The 11,216-nt window shown below is 43.7% G+C and overlaps 1 protein-coding gene across 1 annotated transcript; it reads right to left on the bottom strand.

The window, feature by feature from the left end:
• Positions 1-8,208: 8,208 nt before the first annotated feature.
• Positions 8,209-8,936, bottom strand: LOC122015633. The gene has a single exon (XM_042572632.1). The coding sequence runs from the start codon at positions 8,826-8,828 to the stop codon at positions 8,436-8,438; it is 393 nt and encodes a 130-aa protein (XP_042428566.1). The 5' UTR covers positions 8,829-8,936; the 3' UTR covers positions 8,209-8,435.
• Positions 8,937-11,216: the final 2,280 nt, after the last annotated feature.

Below are 11,216 nucleotides of genomic sequence, written 5' to 3'. Positions count from 1 at the left end.
ATTCTAAAAATCTATGGTTTTAAAATTCTCCACCATGATCACTTCTAATTGTTTAATTGTTGTTAATTTTTCATTTTCAGTTCTTCTACAAAAAGAAACAAAAATATCTATGGTTTGATCCTTATTTTTCAAAAAGAAAGTCCATATATATCTAGTAAAATCATCAATGATCACTAAGCAGTATCTACTTCCATTCAATGAAATGACATTACTGCAATCAAATAAATCCATATGCAATAAATCTAAAGCAGTAGATATACTTACAATGCTTTTACCTTTATGAGATGCTTTTGTTTGCTTACCCTTTTGACATGCATCACATAATTTTGTCTTTTGGTACTTGATGCTTGGTAGGCCTCACACTAATCCTTTGTTGGCCAGCTTTCGAATATTCTTCATGTTCACATGGGCCAACCTCCTATGCCAAAGCCATGATTCTTCTTCTTTTGACATGAAACACTTAGCAGAGGCATTAGTAGCACTTTTAAAAGATACTTGATAAATATTATCTACCCATGTGCCTACTAGTACCGTGTCAAGTGTGTCAATGTGTTTGACCAGACATTGACTTGAATGAAACTCAATTGTGTAACCCGTATCACACAATTGGCTGACACTTAGGAGATTAAAGGTCATCCCCTTGACTAGAAGGGCATTCTTGATTTGGAGACATTCGGATATATGAATGAATGTCTCCAACTCCTATAACCTTAAGGCTACCATTATTACCAAACGACACATTACCTCTATTTTTGTTTTGAAGGGTAGTAAAAAGTGACTTGTCCCCGGTCATGTGCTTGGAGCATCCACTATCAACAAACCAAGTTGATAGATGCTCCCCCTTGACCAATGCCTACAAGACATGAAAGATAGACGTTTTAGGTACCCAAATCTTGGGACCTAATGCATCTACAATGAAAGACCTAGGAACCCATGCCTTGGTCACAACCTTCCTAGTCTCATGAACCCTAGAAGCATGTGATCTATGAAATTGGGTTCTAGACACTAACGAAATGAAACTAGACTCCTTAGGTTGATATCATAACCCAGCCTTGTTGTAGACCGCCCTTTGGGCATTTAGAATCATATCTAAGGTCTTAGAGCTAGTTGAGAATTTTTCAAGCATTTTCTTGAGTTTCTCAACTTCACCCTTTAAGGCTTTGTTTTCATCCTCAAGGGCCTCTTGATGTAGGTCATCAACCTCATCTTCCCTAAGGGCCCTCAAGTGCTCTACTTCATCTTTTAATGATTTAATTTGAGTTTTTGATTTCTTAAGTAAAGTAGATAAATGTGCAATGGCTTTATAACATTTTTCTAAATGAGGAGAAGTTACCTCTTCATCATCCGAAGATGATGAAGTCGCGGCTGAGGTATCACTCGTGTTACCATCACTCCCGGAATCTGGTTCCTCCCTTGCCATGAACGCTAATTGACGTGTGCTTTTCTCTTTCTTCTCTTCCTCCGATGAGCTTGAGGAGGATTCATCCCAAGTAGCTTTGAGAGCTTTCTTCTTCTTGACCCTTTCCTCCTTCTTCTTGAGTTTTGGACATTCGCTTCGATAGTGTCCTTTCTTGCTACACTCAAAACAAGTGACATTAGTTTTATCAACATTTTGATCGATAGATTTACCTTTCCCTTTGTATCTCCGGCTCCTTCTCATGATTCTCCTTACAAAGTTGGCCATCTCGCTTGATGATGATCCACCTTCATCATCGGACTCGGAGGAGGAGGAGGATGAGGATGAAGGAATCTCTTTTTCCTTCTTCTTTTCTTTCTTCCTTCTTTCATCTTTGCTCTTTTCTCCTGCAACTAAGGCAATACCTTTCTCTTTTTGACCCTTGTTAGCAAATTCATGGAGTTCCATTTCACAAAAAAAATCATCTAATTTAACAATTGAAAGGTCCTTGGAGACCTTGTAGGCATCTACCATAGATGACCACAAGGCATTCCTCGGAAAGGCTTTGAGAGCATACCTTATAAGATCGCGATTCTCTACGTGTTCATCTACGGAATGAAGACCATTGATAATTTCTTTGAACCTTCCGTGTAGTTCACTTACCGTCTCGTTCTCCTTCATGGTGAGGTTTTGTAATTGATTTAAGAATAAATTTCTCTTGGCGATCCGAGAGTCTCGAGTTCCTTCTTGGAGCTCGATGAGCTTGTTCCACAAGTCTTTTGCGCTCATGAATGGACCTACCTTGACGAGTTGATCCTTGGCTATCCCACATTGTAGAGTGACCACTGCCTTGGCATCGGCTTGTCCTTTGCGAGTTTGCTCGGCGGACCACCTTGATGAGTCTAGTTCCTTAACTTCTTCGTCCTTCGGAGGTGTAAACCCTTCCTTGACAGAGAACCACATTGAGATGTCGGTCTTGAGATAATATTCCATGCGGCTCTTCCAATATTGAAAGTCCGCTCCGTCGAAGTAGGGTGGATGATTGGTGCTAAACCCTTCCTTCATAACCATCTTCTTGCTCTTTAGGGTGTTAATCCGGATGAAGAGAACCTTGCTCTGATACCACTTGTTAGGATCTTCGGATGGCTAGAGAGGGGGGTGTGAATAGCCTCCTCTAAAAGCTTAAAGAATTTCTTCCTACAAGTCGTTAACGCAGCGGAAATATGCAAACGAAATTATAATACAAGAAAAAGAGACAAACACCACTAACACCAGTATGTACGAGGTTCGGGGATAACTTGCCCCTACTCCTCGGCGTGTCCGTAAGGTGGACGATCCCTTGATCTTTCGGTATATCACACCCCGGATAGATTCCGGCTAAAGATTTCCTCCTTCTCAGTGGAGTAACCTCTCCACAAAGTCTCAGAAGATATGTAAATAAAGCACAAGACTTACAATGATCAGTGGCTAAAGAGAATGAAGAATATGCTCACAGCCACGTGAAGACGACAGTGAAAGCAGAGCGCAAGTAGGAAGCAGCTTCTCAGCCAAGAGCTCAAAGCTTAGCACACTCGCTTGATCGATAGAGAGTTTTTTTTTCTTTTACTTTCGAACATCTCTTCATCCTTCTTCTTATGCCTCTGCTTTTCCACTGCGTTCAGCCTGTACCGAATCGCTGTCAACCTGCACCGAATCGCTGCTGCAAGCTAAGGCGTCGCCAATCACGCTTCCTCCTCATCTGGTTCTCTGAACTCACACCAATAGAACCCATGGTCTTCACAGGTGTCTCTGAGCTCGAACCAATAAGAAGGAGTCAAGATGATTGCCAGCTAATCGCAGCTAGATCGCAGCCAGTAAACGTTGATGCTCCAATTACACCATTTGCAGCGAAACACAGTAGAAAGAACACTTTGTCTTATTCTTCTGATGGAGCTTGATTTGAATTTAAGCATTGGCATGATACCTGCAACCTGCAGATTTAAAAAGCTCACAGCAGATGGTTAAATTAGACGAATCAGAAGTTGCAGAGAAACAGCAGAAACCACAGACATTATTGTGGATCGGTCAGCAGACCGATCCACAACCTTTTTGACCGATTAGGCTACAGCCTGATCGGTCCAGGAGGGCTCTGATCGGTCTGTGGACCGATCAGGCTATAGGTGGATCGGTCCACAGACCGATCCCCCTATCATTTCTCCCGAACTCCGTTGCCTCCTGATCGATCTACAGACCGATCAGTAATTCTCGGTGAGTTCACAGAGAGTTACTAATTGGTTACTGATCGGTCTGGTGACCGATCAGATAACCATAGTATCACTGGATCGGTCAACAGACCGATCCAATGCCTATGTAGGTTTAGAGCTTCCCAACCCTAAACCCTAAAGCCTTCCTGATATAGAGAACGAGCTACTGAGTCCTCTCTGACCTAGTCCGGAGAACGAGCTACCGAGCCCTCTCCGACTTCGTCCGGTCAAGAGAACGAGCTACCGAGCTCTCTCTGACCTAGTCCGAAAAATGAGCTACTGAGCTCTCTCTGACCTAGTCCGGAGAACGAGCTACCGAGCCCTCTCCGACTTCGTTCGGTCCAGAGAACGAGCTACCGAGCGCTCTCTGACCTAGTTCGGAGAACGAGCTACCGAGCCCTCTCCGACTTCATCCGGTCCAGAGAACGAGCTACCGAGCCCTCTCCGACTTCGCGTGCCAAGTTTCCATACTTGGACTTTTCCCTTCCACCTGATCAACCTTAATCAGTAATCAATCTGAGTTTAATTAATATCTGATACAAACTTAAATCAGTGTCAACATCAAAACAACAGCCAGGTCAGACTGTATCAACACACACTTCCTCATATGAGTCCGAGATTCAAGAATATGCGGGGATTGCACTGATGGCAAGCTACGAAGGACAAAGTACATCAGAACCCAGCATCGATGAAGGGGGAGCGACCTCAGATGGAAGTAGCGAAGCAGGGGGAGATTCAGACTTTAAGTCTGATATGGTAAGTAAGGTATGCCTCTTACCCCCTGATGAACTTTACTTTGGTATTAAGGCAATGGCTAAATCCATGTATAAATTAGAAAATAAAAATACCAAATTAGAAAATGAAATTCTAGAAACAAAAAGAATTTTGGCAAAATCATGTCTTATAGAGGATTTTGAAAAATTGAAAATTGAAAATGAAAAACTAAAAGAAGAAATAAAAATATTGAAAAAATCTAATGGTTCAAATATTTCTACTTTTAGAAATTATAGAGGTTTAAATTTGTATTATAGATTTCATCAAAGTCAAATTAGAAATATATCAAAAATCTATGTACCTAGGAAATACTTGGTTAATCCTGTAGGTAGGAACATCTACTGGGTTCCAAAAACCTGTTTAATTTAAAATTAAAATCAGACTTAGCATTTTCAACCAGGAAATTAAACAACTAATTTCATTATGAGGCTTTGTCTAAGGAAGTGGTTGTTGCTCCAATAACCAAGAAGACCTAGTGCCTCGCCACGACCTGGAAGCCAAGTATCGAAATGAAAAGTTTAATTGACTAACTGAAAAAGCATTAATTTAAATTACTTAATGCTTTAAAAGAGTTATTCAATTTATGTTAGAAAATATTTATTTTTTTTAAACTTGACTTAGAATTTTTTTTAGAAATTGTTTATGAAAGTTAACTTGGAATATTTTTTTTTGCCTTAAGATTTTTTTAAAAATATATTTTGACTAAGAATTATTTTATGATAATATTGCCTTAATTTTTCTTAAAATTGACTTAGAAGTGTTTCTTATGAATATTAACTTAGATTTTTTTTTACTTAGAATTTTTTTTTTTTGGAAATGTTGAAATAAGTTTCAAACTTAAAAAATTTTTTTGTTAACACTTATGACTGTTTTTATCTGAAAAATGTTTTACTTAAATTTTTCTCGAAAGAAAATTTCTGAAGAGTGTCTTTACTTAGACATTTTTAAATATTTTACACTTAAAGTTTTTTTTTTTTTGAATTTACCTTAGACTTGTTTATAACCCCAATTTTTATGTGATCAAAGGGGGAGAAGTATGTTAAGTCTAGAGGGAGGTAATATAATTTTTCAATTGAAAAATATTTGGACTTATTTGAATATAAATTATTTTTATTGCATATGTTTACCCTAACTTAACTTGGGTTGCTCACATCAAAAAGGGGGAGATTGTTGGAACCCCAAGGTGTTTTGATGTGATCAAACAAGCTAAGTTAGGTCCTGCGTTTGTTTAACCCTTGTGTCTAAGTGTGCAGGAGCTTAGGAACACAGGAAGTCAAGCGGAAGACGCAGCTAGCGAGAAGGACGGCACGGGGAGAGAGCCGACGGGCTCGGTGCGTCCGAGGGACGAGGTGACCGCGGAAGAGTACACCGGTGGACGAGAAGAACGTGCGCAGCGTTCGAGGGACGAGAAACCGGGAAGGAAGGCTGCTCGAGGAGAAGGTCGGAACTTGGGTTCGGGTGAGCCCTATTCTGGATGGCCGAGATCACCCAAGCTAGCGGAGCCAGAGCGAACAAGACCCGGACCGAGACGAGCTGAACCGGAGGCGAAAAAGTCAACGTTGTTGACTTTGGGCTCCGGGGCGCCCGGAACCCTTCCGGGCGCCCGGACCTGGATTTTGACTAGGATCGCGTCAAACGCGATCTGATCGTTGGGGGATAAAATTTTATCCCCCCCTGGGCGCCCGGAAGCCATTCGGGGCGCTCCCTACCAGTTCTATAAATATAGCACTGATCTGCACAGTCAGTATAACTCACTTGTAATCAGTTTTCTCTGTGGTTTCAATTCTGTTTCTTTTATTTGTGCTGTCAACGCTGTAAAGAGGCTACTCCGCCCGAAGGAGATAAACAGATAGTGCGCTTACTTTCCTTGGATTAGCAATCCCCTGATTGCAAACCAAGTAAATCTCTTGTGTCTGCTCTTTTCTTTTAGTCTCTTAGTTTAATTATTACAAGTGTCTTTTAAATTAGTTGAATATCCGAGAAAGGTTTTTCGTTTATTCTTGTAGGGCAATTCACCCCTCCCCTCTTGCCGGCCTCCAAAGGGACCTACACCACACACCTGTCTGATATACCACTAACTCATGAGTGGTAGTGTGTACAGATACATGTAACTGGCGACGTGCTCGACAATAATGGAGCAAACTATCGCACAGCATGCAATCATGCGAGATGATGCATGACACTAAACATGACAATATCCTAAATAGCATAGCAATATGCATACATAAATATAAAAGGTGTACCATAGGACAATGAATCAAATCAAGGTACATAGAACATGATAAATAACATGGTTGTGTCACTACCTCTATAAATATGCATAATCAGGTAAATACTAACATGAGGTGCATAACAAATAAACAAACAAGCTTGTAACAGATCAGGTAGTGATCAACCGAAGCAAATAAGAAAACACAATCGTTGTTATTTGTTAAAGACATTATTATGCATATCAAATGACATAAAGTCAAAGTAGTCGCCTCCAATATAAGGATCGTATCCAGTCCTAATCCGACGTCGAGATACTCGTCTCGCGTCAAAGTCCTGTAGTAAATCTTACAGTTTAGCTAAGTTAATTATAAACAAATAGCTAAACAAATTCTTAATCCACCGACCATCTAAGGTTAACTTCATTAACCCTAATTACACCATTAGATAAATTCTAAATCTAAGTTAACAACTATTGCTAACATAACTAACAATCATCTACAACGAAGATCAATTCCTACACTATACCTCAACCACAGTCGCTGTGGCTCAATAGCAAGGATTGTTGTTGCTTGACCTAATATGAGCAGCTGCTGGAGTTTAAAGCTTTGCTGCTAGAAAACAAGCACAGATTCCAGATCACAACGAAACAACTCATAGCTGGGAACAAACTACACTGTTCGGATCAAGAACAGAAGATCCAAAACCAACCACCCAAACTTACCTCAACCGTGACCTAAATCCACCGCAAGGAAGGGGATGATGAAGGATCCTGTCAGCAAGAGGAAATTTAGGGCACGGTAGCATCAGGGGGTCGGCGGCAATCAACAAGGCAGCACACAGTGGCGGTCGGCTAGGGCTGAGGAGGAGCGATCGACGCTAGGCGGTGGCTCGGCTTCACAGAGAAGAGGAATAAGTAGGAGGTAGGCCGGCGGTGTCGTCGGGTAGAGAAGGCGCGAGTCCGGCAGCGCTAGGTCGACACTGCTTCCTGCGGTGCCGGCTGTGATAATCTCCACAACGAGGGCGACTGTCGGAAGAGGAGAGTGGAACGGAATCGACAGAGAAGAGGAGAAGATGAAGAGGGAGAGTAGAAGAGGTGCGGCGCGATCAAAGTAAAGGAGGGGAGGAGAAGAGCCGCCTTGAACGGTTAGGGCACGAGAGGGCTTCGGCGGGGATCGACGTCAGCCACGCGCACGGGGAAGGAGAAAAGCAATTTAAGAAAAGAAGAAAAAGAAATAAAAAGGAAAAGAAAACTTTTCCTCGTTAAAATGAAGTAGTCTAAACAGACTTTCTCGGACCCCATTTTTTATCCCCGTTAACTCGTCCATACGAGCTCCGAAAAATTCCTGAAAAATTCTAAAAAATTTCCTTATTATTATTCATCATTTTTCGACGTCTTTTTCATCTTTGCCTTTTTATTTTTTACATTTCTTTAAAAAAATCTATTTACTAAAGAATAGAAGCCTAAAAATTGTTATCAAATCTTAAATTCAAAACTCATTAAAAAAATTAAAGACTTCACTATATATTATTTTCGTTTTTTTTAAAAAAACGCTTTTATCAAGTTCTGGGCGAGAAAGAAAATAGTTGACACATCAAATGTAAGCCCTATTATTCCTACTTAACTCCGTTAGCACTTAACGTTTACATTTTATTCCGAGATCACACATTCCTCGACGGCGACGCAGGTGAGGGGTCGCCCCCTCTGACAAAGCGCAGACAGTCCAACAATATCTCTACAGATAGGCGGACCCACTTATACTAATCCGTTCCTGCGGAGCATCTGCAAGGTTGCCCCATCAGCTCCGACTCACTCACTGCGACGGCTCAGGTCGCTCCGCCGCCGCCTCCGCCTCCTCGTCCTCCTCCTCCGCCTCTGCTGCCTCCCGTGGCTCCCGATCGCCATATTGGTGGAAGCTCCCGCCCGCAGCAGCAAGCTGAGAGACCTCTGGACAGCCGGCGACGAAGTCGGCGAGGCCTCCCTCCCCGGATGCCTCCCCCGGGAGCGGCGAGATCCGGAGTAGGACGGCGACGATGACGAGCAAAGCTCCGGTGGAGACGAGGAGGGGCCAGAAGAAGCCGGCGACGGCAGCGAAGCTGGGTCCGGCGCTTGCGAGGGAGAATGCCGCCGCAGCCAGGGCGGCGGCGACAGCCAGGTGGAGCCGGCACGCCAACACCGCTCCCACCATCGTCTCCTTGATCGCCATCGACCCTAAGCCACTAGCGAGCGCAGGCGAGAGGACGGCGGAAGCGATCGGTCGATTAATACGAACAGACCGGCGATCATGGTCCGAAATCACCCCTCACATTTTACCGATTTATTCTCTTTAAGCAGTCAGGTGAGGCGGCAAATAGTACAACTGATGGAGGTTAGAATCGGAAGTTCATAATTCGACAACAGTCTCCTTGTACCGCAAGCCTTGAGGCCGACCACGTGCGCGGCACTGATCACGCCGATGTGCTGACGTCGGCACTCAATGGACCGAGCTTGTAACAGCACAGTCGACGGGATTCCCATCCGACGGCTCTCTGGCGCCATCGTGCTGATACCTTTTGCCTTACTATTTGGCTAATGCTTATTGGCTTTCGTAAAACACCCATCAATAGGCGAGCGGGTAGATTTTGAGTGATAACTGATAAATAACGAATGATTGATGGGACACGGCCAGTAGCCGATCGTCTTCGGTGAGTGAAAAGGGGAAAAAAAAAAGCGAGTTGGGTCGCCGAAAGAGAGACTGCATCAATCGAGAAAGATTTTTTTTTAAAATTAATTGGATAAAATTCAAATACTTTGGTAATAATAAAAAAAAAAAAATAAATAGCCGTCTGAACATTATTGAAATAACAATTACCCCAGGACGTAACGCAGACGATGAATACATGGTATCTCTGACGTAATGATCAGGGGTCAATTCTCAGGAACTGATGACCTGGGGTTTATCCCGCCATGCGCCTATGACCTATGTACCTGCATGAACCTCCCTCCATATCCGTGGGGTCGGCACTAGGAGGGCCGCTAAGGTAGCGGATCTACCTTTTTATAAAGGGTTTATCAATTGTGCCTCGAATAATGATGAGGCAGTAAGATATTTCAGCGGTTAATTAAATATTTAATATTTAAATTTTAATTGTGATGTATTACAAATGATCTGAAAATCGATGAGATAAAAAAAATTAGGGATGCGGCGTTCCTATTGGACATCTATAAAATCCGTTTGAACTTGTAAAACTTGCAACATAGATGATGTCAGTGTCGAGTTAGGGAAGGAGTTCCTGGTATTGGTCCTCCGATGTTCAAATCACTCATCGGCGATGAAATAGAAGGCGGAGCAAAAATGAATAGTAGAGAGCACAGTGTCTCGCGTATTACGTACCTCCGCCGATACTTGGGTCCCCTTTATATAGAGCTCTTGTAGAGCACGTGCATGCGCCCCAAGATGAGCACGTTTCCCCAAGTTCCCCTTAAAAGACTTGTCAATAAAGTGTCTTTGACACAGTATCTTAACGGACCGAGCATATCTCTAAAATAACAGTGGAAGCTTCCGTCGTACGATCTTCTGGCTGTCCATGTCCGGTGTCGGCGACACCAACTCTCAAAAGGATGTCGATGGATATCAAAGGGAGTGTACTGCTAGGCCGAGCAGGTTGGTCGCTCGGCCAGAATTTCACCGCTCTGGTGCTTCGTCCGGTTGGCCAGAACCTCACTACTCCTGCGCGTATGTTCACTCAACCGAAGTTCCACTTTGCCACTGCCGAGACCTGCTGCAAGGCCGAGCGAGGTAGCCGCTCGGTCGAAGTTGAACCCTGCCAATGCCAAGCTCTGTTGCCTGGTCAAGCATGGTAGCAGTTCAGCCCAACTTCTACACCTCGTCTCCTCTTCCGTTCGGCATCCAATAATCCATTGAGCGTCGATCATTTGACACCTCCCTCGTGTCGAATGCAGGATCAAACCGGAACCTTCTTCCCCAACCGATGATATCTGAGCGTTAACTGCCTTGACTTTAGCCTCCACCATGACAGCTATCTTCCGTGGGATGGGACCCCTCATCATCACCGCATCACATACCTCCCCCTCAAGTCTAGTCGAAGGAGGCTGCAAATCCGACTGACTGGACAAAATTGTCTGTGAAGCTCGCCACCCGATCGGCTTCGACACTCCTTGGTTTCTAATCGGGATAACATGGCACAACGATCGGCTATGTGACCGTTCTCTGTCGGTCGACCCGTTGAATCTTATCGTTCGACCTTAGGTCTGCTTCTTAAGCCGATCGGGACAACGAACATTTATACTTCTGTTGAATCTTTTCTTGGGCTTCTCTGGGTGAGCGCGATCCTAGCTCACGTCACCCAAATTTCTGGGAAATCATGTCAATCTCTTTGCATTAAGGTTGAGCGTGCCCCCATGCCTTTTAATTGTCCTCATTAAATGTCGGCCCATGGCGATGCACCACGTGTCACGTCCGCTGCCGCCGCACGCTTGATGTGACAGGCGGATATCCTTTGACGATGTGACATTTGGCGGTTCAAATTCAACGGCCCGATCTTTACTTGGGTTCCCAAGACCTAGATCGGACGGCTCCGGTCGGCCGACCCCA

This window comes from Zingiber officinale, chromosome 8B (assembly GCF_018446385.1).
Source record: "Zingiber officinale cultivar Zhangliang chromosome 8B, Zo_v1.1, whole genome shotgun sequence".
NCBI classification, from domain to species: domain Eukaryota; kingdom Viridiplantae; phylum Streptophyta; class Magnoliopsida; order Zingiberales; family Zingiberaceae; genus Zingiber; species Zingiber officinale.
The sequence above is the reverse complement of the archived record's forward strand: the minus strand, read 5'-3'. Positions and strand labels throughout refer to the sequence as shown.